The 26,244-nt window shown below is 41.6% G+C and overlaps 1 protein-coding gene across 1 annotated transcript; it reads right to left on the bottom strand.

Annotated features, from left to right (window-relative positions):
* Positions 1–5,546: 5,546 nt before the first annotated feature.
* On the bottom strand, positions 5,547–25,845 carry LOC308648276 (uncharacterized protein; the record flags this gene model as incomplete). Its single annotated transcript, XM_081292918.1, has 10 exons — positions 5,547–5,708; positions 6,290–6,556; positions 6,710–6,845; positions 7,348–7,495; positions 8,513–8,604; positions 22,808–22,953; positions 23,569–23,835; positions 23,988–24,123; positions 24,624–24,771; positions 25,791–25,845. 10 exons carry the CDS (start codon positions 25,843–25,845, stop codon positions 5,547–5,549), a joined length of 1,557 nt encoding a protein of 518 aa, XP_081149044.1.
* Between the last annotated feature and the right edge of the window lie 399 nt (positions 25,846–26,244).

Raw genomic sequence — 26,244 nt, 5'->3', positions numbered from 1 at the left:
TGCTCTTTCTTCCTGTTCTGTTCTTAGTTTTTCTCTTTATATCAAAGAGGGAAGAGAGGGAAGATGGGAGGGGAGGGGAGGGGAGGGGGGATAGTAGGGGATAGGAAAGGTAGCAGAATACAACAGTCACTAATATGCCATTATGTAAAAATGCGAATATGTAACAGATGTGATTCTGCAATCTGTATTTGGGGTGAAAATGGGAGTTCAAAGCACAATTTGAGTCTAATGTATGAAAGATGATATATCATGAACTATGTAATGCGATAAATAATCAATAAAAAAAAAGAAAAAGAAAAAAAAAACAAGTAGAGTCGAAAAAAAAAAAAAAAGAAAACTAATAAGGAAACATTAGACTTGAACTACAATTTTGAAGAAATGGGTCCAGGCATGAAGTATACATTTAAAATGCCAGCTACATGGGAGATAATGGGAGGAGGATGGTGAGCTTGACAAGTCTAGGTAGCTTAGATTCTGTCTCAGAAAAATAAAAGAAAAAATCACCTGCCTCATACACCACATGGACCTAACAAACTTATGGAACATTTCAAAATGCAGCAGATGAGTACACATTATTCTCAAGTGTACATAGAACATTCTCCCGGATAGTATGAGATCATACCAAATATCTATTCTATACACAATAGTATGAAACTAAAAATTAATAATGGAAGAAATTTTGAAAAATACACAAGTAGTTGAATATTAAACAACATGATCCCAACCAATGGATCAATGAGAAATTTAAAATAAATAGTGTCATTAGACAAAAATCAAACTGCAGCATAACAAAAATTATTGCATACATGAAAAACAGTACTAATAAAAAAGCTCATAGCAATAAATGCAAACATCAAAAGGAAGAAGTTCTTCCAGTTGTAAAGTTATGATGTTGAGCTGAGATCTTTCATTTTATGTAAATGTTTCCAGTTATATATTTCCCTCTGTGCACTGATTTGTCTGTATCCTATCCATTTTGTTATGTTTTATTTCCTTTCATCTCAAAGAGTTTTCTAATTTCTCTTGTGATTTCTTCTTTGACCCATTGACTATTTAAGTGGCTATTTCAGTTTCCAAGTTTGTGAACTTTTATTTTCCTTCTGTTATTGATTTCTAGCTTTCTTGTATTGTGACTAGAGAAAATAATTTGAATTATTTCAATATTTTTTGAACATACTGAAAATTGGTTTATGGCATAATGTATTGTTTATTCTGAAGAACGTTATATATGCACTTGAGGGAGATGTGCATTATTTTGCTATCAGAGAGTCTCGATGATTTATGTGTTGTTCAAGAATTCTGTATCCTGTTGAACTTCTGTCTAGATGTTCTATCGACTATTAGAGCAAGGTATTGAAGCTCCCAAGGATTTTTATGGAACTGTTAATTTCTCCCTTCTGCTCTGCCAATGTTTGCTTCATCTTTCTGGAGAGCTGATGTTGGGTGCCTATATTTCTGTGAAGGTTACACTATATTGTCTTCTTGAGATATTGATTTTTATTCAATATGCAATGTTCTTTGTGTCTTTTAATATGATTTATTTTACAGTCTATTTTGTCTGATGTTAACATAGCCACCTCAGCTCTCTTTAGATTACTTTTACATGGAATATCTTCCCTTGTTCTTTCATTTTCACCCTTGTTATATAGTAGCATCTAAGGTAAGTCTCAAAAGCAGCTTATAGTTAGATCACAGTTTTAATCCATTTTTTCAATTCCTGACATAATTGGTATAAGTTTAGTCCATTTACACTGAAGTGATTATTGATAACAAGAAACATTTTTCTGCCATTTTGCTGTGTGTTTTTTATGTCATATATTTTTTGCTCCTCAATTCATCCAATATTGCTGTCTTTTATGGTGGATTTTTTCTAAAGTTCAATTTTGAATGATTTGTTTACTTTTCTGAGTATATTTTTAAGTTATTTTCTTAATGATCACTATATAATATACAGTGAATATCCTACAAGTATACTGATGTTGCTTGAATTAATACCAATGTAGCTTCAACAACACAACTTAACTCTGCTCCTATCCAGATCCATACCGCTCTTTGTTATCATCACAAACTATGTCCTAGTATACTGTGTGCCAATTAACATTATTTTATGCATTTTTCTTTTAAATCATTTAGGAGAGAAAGAGGATCCTGAGACTAAAAAATACAACCATACTAGCTTTCATATTTATCCATGTAGTTAACTTTACCAGAGAGATTTTCAATTGACATTTGAATCCACCCACTCGTGCCTCTGGGTGGTTTCTACTACTAGAGGAAGGTGTGTGAAATCCTGTTACTGAGCAACTGCAGGAGGGCGCAGAGACTTTCTCTCTAGGGAGGTTTCTGAGCAGAAAGCAGCTCATCTCCTGCCTGGAGATGCTGGGAAGCCACCCCAGGCTGAGTGTTAGAGACACTTAAGGTCCCTTTCTGGCATGGTAGTGGGGGGACCTGGGCTTGGTGTGAACACTTTTGGTCAGTCATTACCCTTTCCTGGACATTCCTTTCTTTTTCCTCTTCCTGAGGATGATAAAGGCCTACAACAATGGTTTTTAAAGTTATTTTAAACCACAAAACCTTTTCCTCAAAGGAGATGTAACTCTTAAATTGAATATGTAGGCACATGACCAAGTCACTTTTTTAAATACTATTTTTTTGTTTGACTTTCTTTCTGTATATTCTTCTTCTTCTTCTTCTTCTTCTTTTTCCCTAATGCAGAAGCCTGCTCCTAGCATGTCTTAGATGCAGGAATTTCTTTGAGCCCCAAATGTACAAAGCTGTGTGACATCCATTGCTTTTTCCTTATAGAAGATCATCATGATTGTTTGGCAGCATGATTTGTACACAAAGGGATGGAAAAGGGCGTACCTTTGAGAGTTACATAATTGAAGGGGTAGATTTGACTTCATATCACAAAGGAGTATAACGTGGTATGTGTTTGGGACAAGGGGGCATTAATCTAGAGCTAGAACTTGTGCTAAACCTCCAGTGCCCCATATTAATGAGCAGACCCTGATCCAGGGCTTCGGGGTTAGCCACACATAGGCATACCTTTAATTAACAAAAAGTTACACACCATATCCAAGAAGGAACTTCCCACCAAAGACATTCCCAGGTGGCACTGGGGACATGGATGGGAGCAGTAACCATGATGGCCTGAATATTAGAGCCATGTTTCCATTTTCCCAGGCCCCAGGAGCCTCCCTGATTCGTGTTGTTCTGTATGGCAGGGTGCAGTAATGACGGGGATTATGTTTCTGAGCAGTCCAACTGGATGTGTGTGTGTGTGTGTGTGTGTGTCTCCTTCAGTGTGAATCTGTACACTGGCATTTATATCTGGTACTTTGAAAACAAATGAAAGTAAGGTTGCCCTGGTAATCTTCTTCCCTATTTGTTGCCCTCTCTCCTAAGAAGGAAGCTCTGGTGAATAGTTCAGAAGCTTCACATCCACAAACTAAATGATGAAAGTCACTTCGAAATTTCATAGTCTTTGTCCTAGAGCATCATGCAATATTGTATTCATATTGCCTGTAACTAGAAATAAAACGAAGATATGAATTCTGAATTCTAATGTATTTCTCCCATAGGTCTATACCTTATGGACTGATAGGGAGGATGTGAGAAAATGATATGACTCCATTTTTGAAAACAGCCTGTCTCAAAGCCTGTCCAAGGAAGGGGGCCTGACCCTTGTCCTTGAAAAAACCAACAGAGCACTCCTAAGTACATGCCCACCCTGCTGAGTTGTTTCTCTACAAATAACAGGAGAGATCTGCAGGTCCAGGTGTCCCTGACTCAGTTAGGCTAGGTGAGGATCCATAGCAACCCCCTAGCAACCTCCAATCAGCATGAGACAGGGAAAATACCTGGGATGCCAGATGACCCCGCAGTAGTTTATGGTGGCTGATAACATGTTGGGAAACCATGTGGTTTAGCACGTACACCCCTCATGAATTAAACCAATCAGTTCAAAGGAATCCACCCTTGTACTTAACCAATCACCCCTACCCAACTTGTTCCCGCCAGTGAATGTGCTAATCAATGTTAAGAGTTGTTATTTGATTTTCCCGCAGTATGGAATAAATTGCTGTGTGATGTTGTGATGCATAGAGTACCCCCCAAAACCTACAAAATCTCACTGAACAAAGGACCGGGACTCACTCCCTAGGACTGCTGCTTCAGAAATGGTTGTGAGTCCAGGCTCGAGCTTGCAATAAAGACTCTTGTGTGATTATATCGGATTCAGCTCCTGGAGGTCTATTTGGGTCCCCGGAATCGGGCATTACAGATGGAGCAGGACAATTTGGAAAGTCTCCAACACTGTCCATTCCATTTAGGTCTGTTTCTGTGTTAACTGCATGTCCCCAAGTTCTGGCCATTATGAAGTGCTCAATGAGTGTGATTGCTGGAAAAAGCTGTGTTTCAGAGTCCTTCTGCAGAAAGGCATTCTTTTATGGAACTTATACAACTGATATAGCCTAGAAGGCTAGCAGGAAGTCTCAGGCTACAGGCTGGCAGTGACCAAGAGGGACAGGCCGAAAGAGTTTTAGGCTGCTGAGTGATCAGGTGGCCAGTGGACCCTGAGCACATGGGAGAACACCAAGCTGTGCCCAAGTGAAAGAAGGACCAAGTGTTCTGGAGAGAGATCTTGCCAGCCAGGTTCTCCATAGACCCTGCACGATGCCAGCACTGCCTTGGTTCTTATGATGTCCCCTCTCTGCCAGGGCATGAGCTGGGCCAGCACCCCAATGGAAAGGCCTGATGGAACCCCACGGAGATCTGGGAGTCCTAGGTGGAGGGATTTGAGTAAGGCAGCAGCCCAGATCAGTGTGGTCTGGAGAGGAGTTGATAGAATATGAGCAGGGATGGAGAAGAATGGGCAGCCATGAGGTTGGAGGTCAGGGTGGACCCTAAACTCAGAGGAGGGCAGGGAAGAAATGTAATTCCATGTGAGAATGAGGGACTACTCAAGGACTGTCCATCTTAAGGATGAACCTGGGGGAGAGAAATATCCTGTTTAGGAGGGCCCTTCCTGTGCCCAGGGGGTAGGACCATGTCTTTGAGCAGTGACCTCAGCTCTGCCTACCTGGCCTCCAGGACCCATGGAGCTCTCCTCTTTGTTTTCCTTTGGATCCCCCACACATATCTTCCACCTCAACAAGCAAGGGGGTAGAAAACTCACTGTAAGACCCAGGCAAGAGCCATTCAAATTTCTCCTGGTGGTGCCCAGTTCCAACACTGGCAGAAAGGCAAGCCCTTGAGACAGTGGAGTAGGTGGGAAGGAGCTGGGTCACAGCTTTGTGTGAAGTTTAGGCAGGTGTTGAGGGGGAAAGATGAGGGAAAAGCAGCAAATAGGAGAACCGTGTCATTGGCTGCCTGGCACACAGACCCTGTGAATGAATAAAGAAGAAATAATAGTGAATAAAGAAGTGAATAAAGAAGAAACCAGCCTTCCCACATGGCTAAGGGACATTTATTCAGTTGTGGACACCTCCTCCAGGGTGATTCTAGACTCAGTTCTGGGAAAGGAGGTTAGTTACAGAGGTGGTTTAGTCTGTCTCCTGCAGTTGGTGGCTTTTCATGGTTTCCTTTATCCACTGTAGGAATCTGGAGACTTTGGTGTAGACACGAGGAGGTTTCCCATTTTTTTTCCCATAAGAGACAATTCCTTGGGCCACATGGTTACACACAAGAGGGCCTCCGGAGTCCCCCTGTGAAGAGAGAAGAGGGAGGACTGAGCCTGTATCCTCCTAGTTGGATCCTCCCTGTCGAGTCTGCATTCAGAGGACTATGCAGGACTCTAAGGGCCCTCAGCTGATATGTTCTGACTATGGACATTGTTATTACTTCACCTCCCTCCTGGGGTCATCCTCTATCCTGCTCCCCAGGTTCTGGGATCGTCTCCCTTTGAAAGTGTGAGGGTCCACTGTTGCATTGTTCAAGGTTGTGGAAGCAGGTGAGTGGCACAGACACCAGCATGGAGGATGAGCCCAGGGACCAGGGAGGGTGACAGCACTGATAAGCCACTTAGTGAGAGCAACTGCACACATAGGTGCACAGGTCTGTAATGCCTGTGAGCTGAGGCAGTGTGGAACATTGCAAGCTCAGCTTTCCAGGCAGGCATCATTCAATGCAGGCCCTAGGTACTCCCAGCTGCACCCTTCTTCTCTTTCCAGGGAGAAATCACAGCCAACTGGGTGAGGGAGGCTCATGCTGCCTGGTCTCCAGGCCCCAGATCTTCCCCCAAACACCCCTCTCCTCAGAGCCAAGAGAGACAGACACTCAGTCTCACCTGAAAGGAAGCTTTGTTTTCCTTTGGATCCCCCACACATATCTGGATGCTACTCTTGTAGAACTTTTTAAATAATTCCTCGCGCTCGCACACCTGGTGCTTCTGCACTTTCAGCTTTACCTCCTGCAGTGTGTTGGAGCATTTGCCATTTGGGGCCACTCTGCCCCAGCCAGCCACAAGACACACCTTCCCAGGCTTCACCTTGTCCTTGCCCCTGGGCAGCTTGATAGGCTGCACAGCTGGATTAAGGTTGGCTTTTTTCTCTAGCTATGGGGGAGAAGAAAAAGAGTCCAGTTCAGACAAGGGCCTCTGCGCCTGGAGACAATCATGACCATGATGGAAGTGAGTAAAGGGTCAGGGTCAGTGTGGGAGGGTAGCACATGTACTAGGGAGTCAGAGGTAGCTGGGAGAGGGACATACCTCCAATAACATGATGTCATTGTAGTAATATTGATTATCATAGTCTGGGTGGGGGATGGTTCTTTTCACTGGGATGACCTGCTGGGTCTTCTCCTGCTTTTCAATGTTGTGTGCCCCCAGGGTGACGTTCATTGGCCTGCATAGAGAGTGCAGTGGTCATGGGTGATGTGGAGTCATAAAGAATACATCTAGGAGCTGTGAAGAGCAGGCTACAGCACAGCAGGGTAGAGCTATAGCTGAGGGGGAACAGAGAGGAGAGGAACCTTGGGCTGAGTGCCAGTGTCCTCTGCTTCTTACCAGTTGAGGAGTTTTCTGAAGCCATTGGTATCTGAACCATACGTTCTCAGGACTCAATCATACCCAGGAAAACACATGTAAATATTTTTAGTTTGCATTGTCATAGCAAAGCATGCTCCCAGCTCTTGACATGGCAGGCTTGGCCACCCTGGTCTTTCTTGCACAGTAGTGCCTCTTGAGTCACCTGCCTTGCCCCCCATAAGACTTGTTTCACCTTCTTTCCCACCTGTAAAGGCTTCTCCTGCACATATTCTCCCAGGTGTCTATGTGTCTACTGAGAAGGAGGTAGAGGTCTCTGTGTAATGTTTGCAGGAGGGTCTGAGTTATTTCCTGCTCCTCACCTTCCTAAGCAGTGAGCAGCCGTCAGCACAAAGTCTTCTCTTATCAGGAACCCACCACACTTCTTCTGTAAACCCTGAGCCGCAAACTGAAGATAGGCCATGTAGGGCCGGGAGTGGGGCTTGGATTCATGTCCCCCGATGATCTCCCCTGAAGGAAAAGTCACCTCACTTGTGTGCACCCACTGAATCCAGCAGGTGGATATCTGTTTCATGCCTCCAGAACTGTGGGGCATTTGGGAACCTTGGATGACCTGGATCTGAGCAGGGACTGAGATATGGGGCCTCAACTTCCTCTTCTTAAAAAGGGAAGGAAAGCAGGTGTTGGTCTATGAATTCTTCTTCCTTACATAGGTGGAGTTGAGCATACATTTCTAGGGACAATGAAATCCCAGGGGAGCTTTCTGCTTCCAGAAATTTCTGAGGCCCTCCCGAGTGCTGTGATTTTTAGGACAGTGGCTGCTTGCTACTGGCCAGGACTGCAGTTTACTCTAGATGTTGTTCTGTCCTATTTCCTAGGCCTGACGTGTAGTCCATGGGATACACAAAGGAATGGCTCCAGTTTGTCTCTGGGTGAGGGTTGGTAGGGCAGTGCTGCTGGGGTTCTGGAAAGCAGAGAAGTTAGTGTCTGCCACAGTGGCTCCCACTAGAAAACAGGGGAGTCACCAGAGGTCTGGGAAGAGAAACAGAGTTGGAGAAAGGGATAGAGTGGCTTGGGACAGAGCAAAGGAAGTATTCTGGGGACAGGGATTCCAGCATTTCTGAGGTCACCTGGGCTCTAGATTTCTCTGCTAAGCAGTTGGCAAGGGGTGCACCTGTGTCACCCCAGACATAGGTGCCAGACCCACTCTGCTCCTTTCCAGGAGAATTGAACATTTTCTCCCTTCCACCCTCTGGGGTGCACTTGTAGCCAAGCCCCACATTCCAGATGAGAGGATGGGGTCTAGGCAGGGGTCTGCATCCACTGGCTCTTCTTCCAAACAGGCTTCTGCCCGCTCTGTTCCTGTTAGCTTAATCAGTGTCTCTCTTGGGGTTCTGCAGTGGGGCTGGAACTGGGATTCAGAAGACTCTGGGCAGAAGGATGGATCGGGGGTATGCAGAAGGGACAGGAGTTCTGTGCCAGCTGTGGGTCAGGGTTGAACCTCTGAGAGAGGGTATGGTCACTTACCTGCCTGTGCCTTGGGAGGCAGAAAGAAGGCCAACAGGAGCAGGAGCAAATGCATCTTCCTAGGAGGGCTTGTGGAGCTTCGTTCTTGTTTTCTTTTAGTCCCCAGGGGCAGAAGAAGGTGGAGTGGGCTCTGAGATCTTGTGTTTCTGTCTGTTTTTAAGGTGCTTCATCATAGAAGGCTTTCTATGAAAGCTCCCTACCCCCACTGTCTGGCCTGATGACGTCTTCTGAGTGGTTGTGTGAGAGAATTAGGCAGTGACCACATCAGTACCGGGTGCTGATGATTTAGAGTGCACCACCTGTTCCACCTCAGAACGGGAACCCAGAGCATAAGGTGGAGACTGTAGGATGTGGTATTGGTCAGTGAAGTGTTCTGGGTTCCCAGTGATACAACTATGCATAGTCTCCATGCCCTGCTGCTGAGCTCAGTAGGGTAATTTCTGTAGCAGACGTGCATTTAACAGATGTGCCTCCATCTCTTGTGCTAGGACCAAGCATGTTGGAGATGTGTCTCCTTCCCTTAGAGAGCTGATCTTCTGGTAGAAGATGAACAGGCATGGTTTGGGGAGGGCTAAGGTAGAGTGATGTATAGACAGTAACAAGGCACGTCTACCATCCTCTAATCCTACCTGGCAAACCGTTCATCACCATGCCTTCTTCACAGGAGTATTTTATACATCTCTCATTAAATTACCAAAACTCAGTGTGACAGAGTCCACCTCTCATCTCAATGTTTTAAGAAAAATTCTCAGACCAAATATTCACTGGACTAAATTAATGAGTTGCTGAGGCTCCTGGAGTTGAATCCTCTGAGTGTCCTGAGCCAGGTCACTCCTACTTCTCAGTGTAGACTGGGGGTAGTTCCCACCCACCCAAACCACTTGAACTAAGGATGGGAGATGGCTGATGTCCTAAAGGCTAGTCAGGTCACTAATACCATGTGAAATGAGAAAGCATGTTGGGCAGCCAAAGGAAAATAAAGTCCTTTTAGTCCTCTCTATCTTTGGCCAGAGAGGCACACTCTTGACAGGAAGACTCACAATAGACACTGGTAATGCTGATGTTCATACTCCACTGGAAGTCAAGGATTGCTTCTAGCTGAGCCCATGCTCAGATTTTTTACAAGAACAACTAATTATGGTCCGACTTTTGAAAGTGTGGAGCTCACCTGGAGATGATCAGCATCACGGGGGCTTTTAAAGAGTTACAACACAGGAGCTCACTGCAACAGCAACAGGAGGTGGCTATGAAATTACTGCAGTGCATGAGGATGTGCTGCAGTTCATTCATGCAGTAAGATTTAATGCAGCCTCTTCACTTTTTTTTTTTTTTGCCTTTCTCTCCACTGAGTGGCATCGTGTATGATCTGAGTTTGTGTGTGTGAGTTTTGATAAGTTTTAACTTTTATAATAGATGCATGCATACTGAATGGTAGCAAATGGTGAAATAGGCCCTTACATATATATATATTTTTTTTATGTATTTATGACATACCATTTTTTTTATTTTTCTCAATATTCTAGGCTATGAGGTTCCTTTTTTTCTCCAAAATTTTTACAAATCCACCTCACCACCAAAATCCGCATATAAGCGGACCTATCCAGTTCAAACCCATGTTTTTCAAAGGTCAACTATGTCTCGAAATTGTTAGATTCTGGTTATTTAAGTTTCCATCTTTGTGTTCTCTATATATTACTATCTTTCTACGAAGAACATTAAGTTTCAAAATGAATAATTCCAGTGTAGGCATCCTCCTTGTCAATAGCAAATATAAATATAGCATCTATATTTATTAAAGCCTTACTTTTAAAAGAAACTTAATATGCCCGACAACAAGCATTTAAAAAATAAATTACTTGTATGATTGTGGTTATTCTGTGTCATTAAGAAAATTTAGAAAGTAAAAAGGAAAAGTAACACACATTTTCCTAACTCCCACAGACAGATGTTTAAACTTAAGCAGTGTATTGTACTTGGGGCAATACTGTACATGTAATGCAATTTCCTTTTATTCTTAACCCTACAGCTTAAACATTCTCTTAATACTTTAAAAAATCTATTATTCTCAGGTACATGGGAGGCTGAGGCAGGAGGATTACAAGTATTGAGGACAACCTGGGCAACTTAGTGAGACCCTGTCTCAAAATAAACAAGGCTAGAGAGGTAGCTCAATGGTAGAGTCTGTGCAAATGCAGGGCCCTGTGTTCAATCCCTAGTACTGAAAAAAAAAAAACCAGTTAATATTTCCATAGTGTCTTTTTCCTAGTTGTTAAAATTAATATGCATTTGGGCTGGGGATGTGGCTCAAGCAGTAGCGTGCTCACCTGACATGCGTGGAGCGCTAGGTTCGATCCTCAGCACCACATAAAAATAAAATAAAGATGTTCTGTCCACCGAAAACTAAAAACATAAATAAATATTAAAAAATTCTTTCTCAAAAAAGATAAAAAAATTAATATGCATTTAATTCTTAATGTTGTAAGATTTATAAAATAACTTAAGCAAATGAATTAAAATTACCTGATTTCTTACCATACATTGATAATTACCTTTAATGTCTTCTATGATCTAACACATTTTTTCTCATGTAATATCTTCATTTTTTAATTCAAAAAGGTATTATGCTAAGCATTGGGTATGGCCTATTTAAAAACCATTTAGGTTTGGATCTGGAGGTGTACCTTAGTGGTACAGTGCTTGCCTAGCATGTATGAAGCCCTGACTTTGATTCCCAGCACTGCAGAAAAATAAATGAATATTGAGGTGAAATTAATATAATATACAAATTAATCACTCAAAAGTGTACAATTTCAACCTGCACATTACAAGCAACAATGAATGTTGGCAAAGATGTGGGGGGAAAGGTACACTCATACATTACTGGTGGGACTGCAAACTGGTGCAACCATTATGGAAAGTGGTGTGAATATTTCTCAGAAAACTGGAAATGGAATCACCTTTGACTCGGCCATCCTTGGTTTATACAAAGGGCTTAAAATCAGAATACTACAGCAATGCAGCCACTTCAGTATTTATAGCAGCTCAACTCACAATAGCTAAACTATGAAACCAACCTAGATGTCTTTCAACAGGTGAATGGATAAAGAAAATGTAGTGTATATATCCAGTAGAATTTTACTCGACCTTCAAGAAGAAAGAAATGATGGCATTTGCTGGTAAATGGGTGGAGCTGAAGAATATCGTGCTAAGTGAAATAAGCCAAACCTAAAAGACCAAAACCAGAGTGTTTTCTCTGATATGTAGATGATAATTCACAATAAGAGTGTGTCAGGGGAACCTAGGGAAGAACAGAGTTATTTCCTATAAGGCAGAGTGGACTAAAGGGAGGGGGTAGGTATGGCACTAGGAAGGATAGTAGAATGAACCAGACATTATTACCCTATGTACATATAGGTCTACATGACCAGTGAGATTTTACATTATGTACAATCAGAAGATTGAGAAGTTATACTACATTTATGTATGATGTGTTAAAGTGCATTCTTTGTCATATTATCTAATTAGAACAAACAGAAAAAAATGTGTATAATTTCGGTGACATTTCATGGTTTCAAAATGTGCAAACACAACCTCTCTGTAATTCCATGTTTTTCATCAGTCCAGGACACTCTTAGCCTGTCAGTCATTCCACTTTCCCCTTTGCACTACCTTCCCCCACACTGCCCCTGGCAACCACTACTCTTTCAGTCTCTATGAATTTGCATATTCTGGATATTTCATATAATTGAAATCATGTATGTATCTATTGGACTTGGCTTCTTTCACTTAGAATAGTGTGCTGAGATCCATCCAAGCCATAGCATGTATTGGTATTTATTCTGTCCTATGACAATTGTGTTACATACAATTTATTCACTCATCTCTTGATGAGATTTGTATTGTTTCTACATTTTGGCTGTTTTGGTTAATTCAGAGATAAACATTTGTTTACAAATTTCTGTTGCATAACATGTTTTTCTTTCTATCTCTTGGATACATTTCTACGACTGGAATTTCTGGGTCATATGGTAATCCAATGTTGAAACTCTTTAGGAACCAATGCATTATCCACAGTAGCTGCACCATTTTACATTCCAACCCAAAATGTATGAGGGTTCCTATTTCTCAACATGCTTGCCAACACTTACTTTTTTGTTATTGTTATTATACTTGTTGTAGTGGTGTGAAGTGGGGTGACACTTTGGTTTTGATTTGCATTTCCTTAATGACTAATAATGTTGTGCCCCTTTTTGAGTGTTCATTTGCATATCTTCTTTGGAAAGATGTTAACTCAAGCCCTATCCCCATTTCAAAAATTATATTGTTTAATTTTTCCATTGTTGAGTTATCAGAGTTCTTCATATGTCATGGATACCAAACTATTTTAAGATATGTGATTTTTAAGCATTTTCTCCCTTTCTGCTGGTTGTCTTTTCATTTTCTCAACATGTCATTTAATACACAAGACTTTTGGGAAGTCCAACATATTTATTTCATGGTTTGTTTGTTCTTTTGGTGTCAGACCCAAGAATCCATTGTCAAATCAGAAGGGCATGAAGATTTCCCTGAGTATTTCTTCTAAGAGTTTTATGTTTTTAACTATTACATAGGCTCTTGATGTATTCTGAGTTGATTATGAAGCATGGAGTGAGATGGAGGTCCACCATATTCTTTTGCCTGTGGTTGACCACGTGTCCAGGTTCCATTTGTTGAAGATATTATTCTTTCTTCACTGAATGGTGAAGACTTCATTGACCACTTTTATTAAAAATCAATTGGCTATAAACATTGGGTTATTTCTGAACCCTCAATTCCATTCCATTGGTTCATGTGTATCTCTTTATGCCAGTACCACCATGTTTTGATTACTATAACTTGTAGTAAGTTTTGAAATTGAGAAATTGAAGTCCTTTAACATTTTTCATTTTCAATATGTTTTTTGCTTCTTGGGATTTATTTTTATTTTATTTTTTGTAGTTGTAGTTTGTAGATGGACAGAATGGCTTTATTTTCTTTTTTTTTTTTTATGTGGTCCTGAGGATCGAACCCAGTGCCTCACATATGCTAGGTAAGTGCTCTGCCACTCAGCTACAGCCTTCACACTTCTTGGGGATTCTTGCAATTCCATTGCATTGTCTTTTCCATTTGAGAAAACAAAAAGCTACTGCAATCTTCATAGTGTATTGAATCTGGAAAGTATTGCCGTGTACCAATATCATCTTCCAGTCTGTGAACATAGATGTGTCTGTCCTTTTAATTATATCTTCTTTACTTTATTTCAGTGGTGCATTGTAGTTTTCAGTGCACAATTTTTCATTTCCTTGGTGAAATTTAGTTTTAGGTATTTTTTTCTTTTGTATGTTCTAATCAAAAATTGTTTTCCTAATTTCCTTTTTCTGTCATACAGATTGCTAGTGTATGGAAAAACAACGAATCTTGCATCTTTCAAATTACTGAATTCATTTACTAAACTATGTCTGTTTTTGGTTTGGATCTTTGATATTTTCTTTATATACAGTCTTTTTTTAAACTTTTAAATTTTGTTCTAATTAGTTATACATGATAGCTGAATGCATTTCAATTCATTGTACACAAATAGAGCACAGCTTTTCATTTCTCTGATTGTACACGATGTAGAATTGCACCATTTGTGCAATTGTATGTGTACTTAGGGTAATAGGTCTCATTCCACCATCTTTCCTGCACCATACTCCCTCCCTTTCCAATCCTCTCCTTTGCCCAGTTCAAAGTTTCTCCATTCTTCTCATTCCCCCATTATGGATCAGCATCCACTTACCAGAGAAAACATTTGGCTTTTGTTTTTTTGAGATTGGCTTATTTGTTTTACCATTATATTCTCCATCTCCATCCATTTACCTGCAAATGCCATAACTTTATTCCCTTTTAATGCTGAGTAATAATTCATTGTGTATATATACTACAGTTTCTTTATCCATTCTTCTATTGGTGGGCATCTAGGTTGGTTCCACAGTTTATCTGTTGTGAATTCACCTGCTATAAACTTTGATGTGGCTGTGTCACTATAGTATGTGATTTTAAGTCCTTTGGATATAGACCAAGAAGTGGGATGGCTGGGTCAAATGGTGGTTCCATTCCAAGTTTTCTAATGAATCTCTATACTACTTTCTGGATGGTTACACCAAGTTGCAGTCACACCAGAAATGTATGAGTGTACCTTTTCCCCCACGTCCTTATCAACAGTTATCATAGCTTGTATTTTTTATTTTTTTAATTTATTTTATTTTTTAAATATATGACAGCAGAATGCATTACAATTTTTATTACACCTAGAGAGCACAATTTTTCATATCTTTGTATGAAATATGTTCACGCCAATTCATGTCTTTATACATGAACTTGTTTTTTTTTGCATTACAATTCTTATTACACATATATACCACAATTTTCCAAATCTCTGTTTGTATATAGAGTAGGTTGACACCTAATTTGTGTCTTCATACATGTACTTTGGATAATGATGTCCATCACATTCCACCATCCTTGCTCATCCCCTGCATCTTCCCTTTCCCTCCTTCCCCTCTTCCCTATCTAGAATGTCATTGGTATTTTAATTGGAATTACATTGAATCTTTATAGTGCTTTTGGTAGTATGGCCATTTTCCTCTCATCCCATGTTCCCCCTCCCTACCCCACTATGAGTCAGCCTCCTTATGTCAGAGAAAACATTGGGCATTTGGTTTTTGGAATTAGCTTACTTCACTTAGCATTATCTTCTCCAACACCATCCATTTACCTGCAAATGCCATGATTTTATTCTCTTTTATTGCTGAGTAAAATTCCATTGTGTATATATGCCACATTTTTTTATCCATTTATCCACTGAAGGGCATATAGGTTGGCTCCACAGTTTAGCTATTGTGAATTGTGCTGCTATAAACATTGATGTGGCTGTGTCCTTGTAGTATGCTGTTTTTAAGTCCTTTGGGTAGAGTCCGAGGAGAGGGATAGCTGGGTCAAATGGTGGTTCCATTTCCAGATTTCCAAGGAATCTCCATACTGCTTTCCATATTGGCTACACCAATTTGCAGTCCTATCGGCAATATATGATTGTACCTTATTCCCCACATTCTCTCCAACATTTATTGTTGTTTTTATTCTTGATAACTACCATTTGTCTGGAGTGAGATGAAATCATAGAGTAGTTTTTATTTACATTTCTCTAATTACTAGAGATGTGGTACATTTTTTCATGTATTTGTTGGTCACTTGTACATGTTCTGTGAAGTGTATGTTCAGTCCCTTAGCCCATTTATTGATTGGTTATTGTTTGTGTGTGTGTGTGTGTGTGTGTGTGTGTGTGTGTGTGTGTGAGTGGGGGGGTGGTTGTATGTTAAGCTTTTTGAGTTCTTTATATATCCTGGAGATTAGTGCTCTATCTGATTTGCATGTGGTTAAGATATTCTTCCACTCTCTAGGCTCTCTTTTCATCTCATTGTTTGTTTCTTTTGCTGAGAAGAAGCTTTTTAGTTTGAATCCATCCTATTTATTGATTCTTTATTTTATTTTTTGCACTTTAAGAGTCTTGTTAAGGAAGTCAGTGCCTAATCTGACATGATGAAGATTTGGGCCTGCTTTTTCTTCTCTTAGACGCAGGGTCTCTGGTCTAATTCCTAGGTCCTTGATCCACATACAGTTGAGTCTTATGCATGGTGAGAGATAACATTTTTATTTTGGTGCATATGGATCTCCATTTTCCCAGCACCATTTGTTTTTTTTTTCCTTTTCATTGGCTGTTCAAAACACTACAAAGCTCTTGACATATCATATTTCATACATTAGATTCAAGTGGGTTATGAACTCCCATTTTTACCCCGTATGGAGATTGCAGTATCACATTGGTTACACATCCACGTTTTTACATATTGCCATACTAGTGACTGTTGTATTCTGCTACCTTTCCTATCCTTTACTATCCCCCCTCCCTTCCCCTCCCCTCCCCTCCCATGTTCTCTCTCTACCCCATCTACTGTAATTCATTTGTCTCCCTTGTTTTGTTTTTTTTCCCTTTCCCCTCACATCCTCTTATATGTAATTTTGTATAACAATGAGGGTCTCCTTCCATTTCCATGCAATTTCCCTTCTCTCTCCCTTTCCCTCCCACCTCTCATCCCTGTTTAATGTTAATCTTTTTCTCATGCTCTTCCTCTCTGCTCTGTTCTTAGTTCCAGCACCATTTGTTAAAGAGGCTGTCTTTTTTCCAATGTACGTTTTTGGCACCTTTGTCTAGTATGGCATAACTGTATTTATATGGGTTTGTCTTTGTGTCTTCTATTTTGCACCATTGATCTACAGTCTATTTTAGTAAGAATACCATGCTGTTTTGTTACTATTGATCTGTAGTAAAATTTAAGTCCTGGTATATTGATGCCACCTGCTTCACTCTTCTTGCTAAGAATTGCTTTAGCTATTCTGGGTCTCTTATTTTACAGATGAATTTTATGACTGCTTTTTCTATTTCTATAAGGAATGTCACTGGTATTTTAATTGGAATTGCATTGAATCTTTATAGTGTTTTTGGTAGTATGGCCATTTTGGCAATATTAATTCTGCCTATTCAAGAACATGGGAGATCTTTCCATCTTCTAAGGTCTTCCTCAATTTCTTTCTTTAGTGTTCTGTAGTTTTCATTGTAGATGTCTTTTCACCTCTTTTGTTGATTCCCAAGTATTTTATTTTTTGAATATTATGAATGGGGTAATTTTCCTAATTTCTCTTTCAGGGACTTCATCATTGATATTGATGGAAATGCATTTGATTTATGGGTATTGATTTTATATCTTTCTACTTTGCTGAATTAATTTACTAGTTCTAGAAGTTTTCTGATGGAATTTTTTGGGTCTTCTAGTTATAGAATCATATCATTGGTAAATAGTGCTAATTTAAGTTCTTCTTTTCCTATCTGTTTCCCTTTCATTTCTTTCATCTATCTAATTGCTCTGGCTAGAGGTTCAAGGATTATGTAGAAGTGGACAAAGAGGATTATGTAATAGAAGTGGTGAAAGAGGGCATCCCTGTCTTGTTCCAGGTTTTAGAAGGAATGCTTCCAATTTTTCTACATTTAGAATGATGTTGGTCTGGGTTTAGCATAGATAACTTTTACAATGTTGAAGTAAGTTTCCTGCTGTGCCTCATTTTTCCAGTGTTTTATATATACATCTTGTGTTAAAGCTAGGGGGAAGCTCTCAGTCTACCAACACTGTGTATGATGATAGCTTTGGGTTTTTGATAAACATCCTTTATAATGTTAAGGAATTTCTCTTTTCCCTAGTTTGCTGAATTTTGTAAATCATGAAGGAGTTTTGAATTTTTCTAAATTTTTTCTTCATCTGTTGTGATGATCATATAGCCTTGCTTCTCCATTCTCTCAATATAGTGTATCACCTTGATTATTTCCTTATGTTGAACCACATCCTGCATTCCAGGAATAAATCTCACTTAGTCATGGATGTGTGATCCTTTTGTTGTGCAGTCAGCTTTGATCTACTATAATTTTCTTAGAATTTCTGCATGTATATTTATAAGGAATATTGGTGTGTAATTTTCTTTTTTGGACATAATTACTTGACTTTTGTATCTGTGTTTTGGTCTCTTTGAATGTCAGGAAGTGCTACCTCCTCTTCAATTTTTTTCAATGTTTATTTTTTAATCGCATGTAGACACAATACCTATATTTTATTTATTTATTTTTATGTGGTGCTGAGGCTGGAACCCAGGGCCTCACACTTGCGAGGTGAGCGCTCTATTGCTGAGCCACAACCCCAGCCTCTCTTTGATTTTTTTAAAAAGAAGAATTTGGTGATATTCTTAGGAAATGTTTGGTAGTAATTGCTAGTGAAGCTCTCGGTTCCTGAGTTTTTATTTATTAGGAGATTTTTAAATTACTGACTCAAAGTCTTTACTGTTTACAGGTCTGGTCAATTTTCTTATTTTTCTTGAGTCAGTTGTGATAATTTCTAGGAGTTTGTCCATTCCATGTATATTATCAAATTTTACTGGGTTCAATTGTTCTTTTATAATCTGTTTCATGAGTAGAATGTCTCTACTTTCATTTCTTCCTTTAGTAATATGAATCATCTTGTTCTGAGTTGATCTAGCTAAAAGTTTGTCAGTTTTGTTATCTTTTTAAAGAAACCACCTGTGGTTTGATTTTTTTTCCATTTTATGGATTTCTTTCTAATCTTTATAATATTCTTCCTTTGGCTTGGCTGAGTTATTTCATCTTTTCTTAGTTCTTTCATGTGCAAACTTATGATATTGACTTGAGATCTTTCCTTTTTTATGTACATGTTCCGAGTTATATATTTCCCTCTGAGCACTGATTTGTCTATATCCCATCTATTTTGTTAAGTTTCATTTCCTTTCATCTCAAGGTATTTTCTAATTTCTTTTGTGATTTCTTCTTTGACCCATTGATTATTTAAGTGAGTATTTTAATTTCCATATTTGTGAACTTTTATTTTCATTTTGTTATTGATTCCTAGCTTTCTTCTATTGTGACTAGAGAAAAGAATTTGAATTATTTCAGTTTTTTTGAATATTCTGATAATTGGTTTATGGTATAACATGTTGTGTATTCTTAAAATGTTTTATTTGTACTTGAGAGAAATGTGCATTTTGTTGCTTTCAGAGAGTCTAGATGGTTTATAGTGTTGTTCTAGAATTCTGTATTCTGTCTAGATATTCTATCCACTATTATAGCAAAGTATTGAAGCTCCCAAGGATTTTTATGGAACTGTCAATTTTTTCCTTCAGCTCTGCCAATGTTTGCTTCATCTTTCTGGAGAGCTGATGTTTGGTGCATATATGTCTGTGAAGGTTACATATATATTATCTTCTTGAGGTATTGACTTTTATTCAATATGCAATGTTCTTTGTGTCTTTTAATATGATTTATTTTTTACAGTCTATTTTGTCTGATGTTAACATAGCCACCCAGCCCTTTTTAGATTACTTTTGCATGGAATATCTTTCCTGTTCTTTCATTTTCACCCTTGTTATATAGTAGCATTTAAGGTAAGTCTCAAAAGCAGCATATAGTTAGATCATAGTTTTAATCCATTTTTCCAATCCCTGATTTTGAATTGGTGAGTTTAGTCCATTTACACTGAAGTGATTATTGATAATGAGAAACTTTTTCTGCCATTTTGTTGTGTGTTTTTTATGTCATATATTTTTTGCTCCTCAATTCATCCAATATTGCTGTCTTTTATGATGGATTTTTTTCTAATGTACAATTTGAATGATTTGTTTACTTTTCTGAGTATATTTTTAAGTTACTTTCTTAATGGTTACTATAGAATGTACAGTGAATATTCTACAGGTATACTGATGTTGTTTGAATTAATACCAATGTACCTTCAACAACACACCTTAACTCTGCTCCTATCCAGATCCATACTGCTCTTTGTTAACATCACAAATTATGTCCTAGTATACTGTGTGCCAATTAACATTATTTTATGCATTTTTCTTTAAATCATATAGGAGAAAAAGAGGATCTAGAGACCAAAAATACAACCATACTAGCTTTCATATTTTTCTATGTAGTTAACTTTACCAGAGAGATTTTCAATTGACATTTGAATCCACCCACTTGTGCCTCTGGGTAGTTTCTGCTACTAGAGGAAGGTGCTGTGAAATCCTGTCACTGAGCAACTGCAGGAGGGCGCAGAGACTTTCTCTCTAGGGAGGTTTCTGAGCAGAAAGCAGCTCATCTCATGCCTAGAGATGCTGGGAAGCCACCCTAGGCTGAGTGTTAGAGACACTTAAGGTCCCTTTCTGGCATGGTAGTGGGGGGACCTGGGCTTGGTGTGAACACTTTTGGTCAGTCATTACCCTTTCCTGGACATTCCTTTCTTTTTCCTCTTCCTGAGGAGGATAAAGGCCTACAACAATGGTTTTTAAAGTTATTTTAAATCACAAATCCTTTTTCTCAAAGGAGATGTAACTTCTAAGTTGAATATGTAGGCACATGACCAAGTCACTTTTTTAAATACTATTTTTTTGTTTGACTTTCTTTCTTCTTCTCCTCCTCCTCCTCCTCCTCCTCCTCCTCCTCCTCCTCTTCCTCCTCCTTCTTCTTCTTCTTCTTCTTCCTCCTCCTCCTCCTCCTCCTAATGCAGAAGCCTATTCCTAGCATGTCTTAGATGCAGGAATTTCTTTCAGCTGCAAATGTGAAGCTGTGTGACATCCATTGCTTTTTCCTTATAGAAGATCATTATGATTGTGTGGAAGCATGATTTGTACACAAAGGGATGGAAAAGGGAATACCTTTGAGAGTTACATAATTGAAGGGGTAGATTTGACTTCATGTCACAAAGGAGTATAAAGTGGTATCTGTGTTTGGTACAAGGGGGCATTAATCTAGAGCTAGAACTTGTGGAAACTTCCAGTGCCCTATATGAGTGGACAGACCTTGATTCAGGGCTGTGGGGTTAGCCCCACATAGGCATACTTTTATTTAACAAAAAGTTACACACTATCTGTGATCTCCAAGACAGGAACTTCCCACCAAAGAGACTCCCAGATGGCACTGGGGACATGGATGGGAGCAGTAACCATGATGGCCTGAATATTATAGTCATGTTTCCATTTTCCCAGGCCCCAGGAGCCTCCCTGATTCGTGTTGTTCTGTATGGCAGGGTGCAGTAATGACGGGGATTATGTTTCTGAGCAGTCCAACTGGATGTGTGTGTGTCTCCTTCAATGTGAATCTGTACACTGGCATTTATATCTGCTACTTTGAAAACAAATGAAAGTAAGGTTGCCCTGGTAATCTTCTTCCCTATTTGTTGCCCTCTCTCCTAAGAAGGATGCTCTGGTGAATAGTTCAGAAGCTTCACATCCACAAACTAAATGATGAAAGCCACTTCCAAATTTCATAGTCTTTGTCCTAGAGTATCATGTGATATCTTTTTCATATTACCTGTAACTAGAAATAAAACGAAGATATGAATTCTGAATTCTAATGGATTTCTCACATAGGTCTATGCCTTCTGGACTGATAGGAAGGGTGGAGCAGGACAATTTGGAAAGTCTCCAACACTGTCCATTCCACTTGGGTCTGTTTCTGTGTTAATGGTGTATCCCCATGTTCTTGCCATTATGAAGTGCTCAATGAGTGTGATTGATGGAAAAAGCTGTGTTTCACTGTCCTTCTGCAGAAAGACACTCTTCTATGGACACAACTGATATAGCCTAGCAGGGAGTCTCAGGCTGCTGGCTAGCCATGACCAAGAGGGATGAGCTGAAAGTAGCTTAGGCTGCTGAGTGATCAGGTGGCCGGTGGACCCTGAGAACATGGGAGGAGACCAAGCCGAACGTGAGGGGTTGTTTTAGCTGTGCCCAAGTGAAAGAGGGACCAAGTGTTCTGGAGAGAGATCCTGCCAGCCAGATCCTCCATGGGCCCTGCATGGTGCCAGCACTGCCCTGGTCCTAATGAGGTCCCCTCTCTGCCAGGGCATGAGCTGGGTTGGCACCCAAGGGTGAGGCCAGATGGAAACCCACGGGGATCTGGGAGTCCTGGGTGGAGGGATTTGAGTAAGGGAGCAACCCAGATCAGTGTGTTCTGGAGAGGAGTTGATAGAATATGAGCAGGGTTGGAGAAGAATGGGCAGCCATGAGGTTGGAGGTCAGGGTGGACCCTAAACTCAGAGGAGGGCAGGGAAGGAATGTAATTCCATGTGAGAATGAGGGGCTATTCAAGGACTGTCCCTCTTAAGGATAAACCTGGAGGAGAGAAATATCCTGTTTAGGAGGGCCCTTCCTGTGCCCAGGGGGTAGGACCATGTCCTTGAGCAGTGACCTCAGGTGTGCTAACCTGGCCTCCAGGACCCATGGTGCTCTCCCCTTCCTTTCTGTTCCCTTATACATGGAAGGAGGTGGAAACCTCACCATGAGACCCAGAAAAAGAGCCATCCAAAATTTCTCCTGGTGGTGCCCAGCTCCAACATTGGCAGAAGGGCAAGCCCCAGAGATAGTGGAGTGGGGAAGGAGCTGGGTCACAGATTTGTGTGGGATTTAGGCAGGTGTTGAGGGAGAAAGAGAAGAGAGAAGCAGAAAACAGCAGAATTTCGTCATTGGCTGCCTGGCACACAGACCCTGTGAATGAAGGCCAGTGAATAAAGAAGAAACCAGCCTTCCCACATGGCTAAGGGACATTTATTCAGTTCTGGGAACCTCCTCCAGGGTGATTCTAGACTCAGTTTCTGGGAAAACAGGTTAGTTACGGAGGTGGTTTAGTCTGTCCCTTGCAGTTGGTGGCTTTTCATGGTTTCCTTTATCCACTGTAGAAATCTGGAGACTTTGGTGTAGATGCCTGGAGGTTTCCTGTTTGATTTTCCTGAAGAGACAATTCCTTGGGCCACATGGTTACACACAAGAGGGCCTCCGGAGTCCCCCTGTGAAGAGATAAGAGGGAGGACTGAGCCTGTATCCTCCTGGTTGGGTCCTCCCTGCCATCTCAGGCCCCTCTCAGACAAGGACGAAATGTAGGGTCTGCTTTCAGAGGACTATGCAGGACTCTAAGGGCCCTCAGCTGATATGTTCTGACTGTGGACATTGTTATTACTTCACCTCCCTCCTGGGGTCATCCTCTATCCTGCTCCCCAGGTTCTGGGATCGTCTCCCTTTGAAAGTGTGAGGGTCCACTGTTGTATTGTTCAAGGTTGTAGAAGCAGGTGAGTGGCACAGACACCAGCATGGAGGATGAGCCCAGGGACCAGGGAGGGTGAGAGCACTGATAAGCCACTTAGTGAGAGCAACTGCACACATAGGTGCACAGGTCTGTAATGCCTGTGAGCTGAGGCAGTGTGGAGCATTGCAAGCTCAGCTTTCCAGGCAGGCATCATTCAACGCAGGCCCTAGGTACTCCCAGCTGCTCCCTTCTTCTCTTTCCAGGGAGAAATCACAGCCAACTGGGTGAGGGAGGCTCATGCTGCCTGGTCTCCAGGCCCCAGATCTTCTCCCAAACACCCCTCTCCTCAGAGCCAAGAGAGACAGACACTCAGTCTCACCTGAAAGGAAGCTTTGTTTTCCTTTGGATCTCCTGCACATATCTGGATGCTACTCTTGTAGAACTCTTTTAATAATTCCTCGCGCTCGCACACCTGGTGCTTCTGCACTTTCAGCTTTACCTCCTGCAGTGTGTTGGAGCATTTGCCATTTGGGGCCACTCTGCCCCAGCCAGCCACAAGACACACCTTCCCAGGCTTCACCTTGTCCTTGCCCCTGGGCAGCTTGATAGGCTGCACAGCTGGATTAAGGTTGGCTTTTTTCTCTAGCTATGGGGGAGAAGAAAGAGTTCAGTTCAGACAAGGGCCTCTGGGCCTGGAGACCATGATGGCCAGAGTGGAAGTGAGTAAAGGGGCAGGTTTATGGTGGGAGCGTAGCACCTGCACTAGGGAGGGCAGAGGCAGCAGGGAACGGGACATACCTCCAATAACATGATGTCATTGTACAAGTAATTATCATCGTAGTCTGGGTGGGGGATGGTTCTTTTCACTGGGATGACCTGCTGGGTCTTCTCCTGCTTTTTAATGTTGTGTGCCCCCAGGGTGACGTTCATTGGTCTGCATAGAGAGTGCCGTGGTCATGGGTGATGTGGAGTCATAAAGAATACATCTAGGAGCTGTGAAGAGCAGGCTACAGCAGGGCCAGGGTAGAGCTGTAGCTGAGGGGGTCAGAGAGGACAGGAGGCCTTGGCTGAGTGACAGTGCCCTCTGCTTCTTAGCAGTTGAGGAGATTTCTGAAGCCATTGGTATCTGAACCATAGGTTCCCAGGACTCAATCATGCCCAGGAAAACACATGCAAATATTTTTAGTTTGCATTGTCATAGAAAAGTACACTCCCAGCTCTTGACATGGCAGGCTTGGCCACTCTGGCCTTTCTTACACAGTAGTGCCTCTGAGTCACCTGCCTTGCTCTCCATAAGACTTGTCTCACCCTCTTTCCCACTAGTAAAGGCTTCTCCTGCACATATTCTCCCAGGTGTCTATGTGTCTACTGAGAAGGAGGCAGAGGTCTCTGTGTAATGTTTACAGATGGGTCTGGGCTGTTCCTGCTCCTCACCTCCCTAAGCAGTGAGCGGCCGTCAGCACAAAGTCTTCTCTTATCAGGAACCCACCACACTTCTTCTGTACACCCCGAGCCACAAACTGAAGATAGGCCATGTAGGGCCGGGAGTGGGGCTTGGATTCATGTCCCCCGATGATCTCCCCTGAAGAAAAAATCACCCTGTTTGTTTGCACCCACTGAATCCAGCAGATGGGCATCCGTTCCATGCCTCCAGAACTGTGGGGCATTTGGGCACCTTGGGTGACCTGAGTCTGGGCAGGGGTTGAGTAAGGGGGCCTCAACTTCTTCTTCTAAAACGGAAAGGAAAGCAGGTGTTGGTCTATGAATTCTTCTTCCTTACATAGGTGGAGTTGAGCATACATTTCTAGGGACAATCAAATGCCAGAGGAGCTTTCTGCTTCCAGAAATTTCTGAGGCCCTCCTGAGTGCTGTGATTCCTAGGACAGTGGCTTCTTGCTAATGGACAGGACTTCAGTTTATTCCAGATGTTGTTCTGTCCTATTAGCTAGGCCTGACGTGTAGACCATGGAATGCACAAAGAATGGCTCCAGTTTGTCTCTGGGTGAGGGTTGGTAGGGCAGTGCTGCTGGGGTTCTGGAAAGCAGAGAAGTTAGTGTCTGCCACAGTGGCTCCCACTAGAAAACAGGGGAGTCACCAGAGGTCTGGGAAGAGAAATGGAGTTTGTGAAAGGGATGGAGTGGCTTGGGATTGAGCAAAGGAAGTGTTCTGGAGACAGTTATTCCACCGTTTCTGGAGTCACCTGGGCTCTAGAGTTCTCTGCTAAGCAGTTGGCAAGGGGTGCACCTGTCTCACCCCAGACACAGTTGCCAGAACCACTTTGCCCCTTTCCAGGAGAATTGAACATTTCCTCCCTTTCACCCCCCGGGGTGCACTTGTAGCTAAGCCCCACTTTCCAGATGACCAGAATGGGGTCTAGGCAGGGGTCTGCATCCACTGGCTCTTCTTCCAAACAGACTTCTGCCCTCTTTGTTCCTATTACTAGCTTTCCTAGTGTCTCCCTTGGGGTTCTGCAGTGTGGCTGATACTGGGATTCAGAAGGCTCTGGGTAGAAGGATGAATCGGGGGTGTGAAAAAGGGATAGGAATTCTGTGCCAGCTGTGGGTTAGGGTTAAACCTCTGAGAGTGGGGATGGTCACTCACCTGCCCTTGCCTTGGGAGGTAGAAAGAAGGCTAATAGCAGCAGGCACAAATGCATCTTCCTACAAGGACTTATGAAGCTTCCTCCTTGTTGTCTTTTAGTCCCCAGGGGCAGAAGAAGGTGGAATGGGCTCCTTGATCTTGTGTTTCTGTCTGTTTTTAAGGTGCTTCATCATAGAAGGCTTTCTATGAGAGCTCCCTACCCCCACTGCCTGGCCTGATGACGTCTTCTGAGTGGTTGTGTGAGAATCAGGCTGTGACCACATCAGAGTTCCAGCTCAGAATGGGAACCCAAGAGCATAAGGTGGAGACTGTAGGATGTGGTATTGGCCACTGGGTTCCCAGTGATACAACCATCTATGGTCTCTATTCCCTGCTGCTAAGCTCATTAGGGTAATTTCTGTAGCAGACATGCATTTAGCAGATGTGCCTCCATCTCTTGTGCTAGGACCAAGCA

This window comes from Spermophilus citellus (genome assembly GCF_964194105.1).
Source record: "Spermophilus citellus genome assembly, chromosome: 4".
NCBI lineage: Eukaryota > Metazoa > Chordata > Mammalia > Rodentia > Sciuridae > Spermophilus > Spermophilus citellus.
This window is presented reverse-complemented; position numbering and strand designations above follow the sequence as displayed.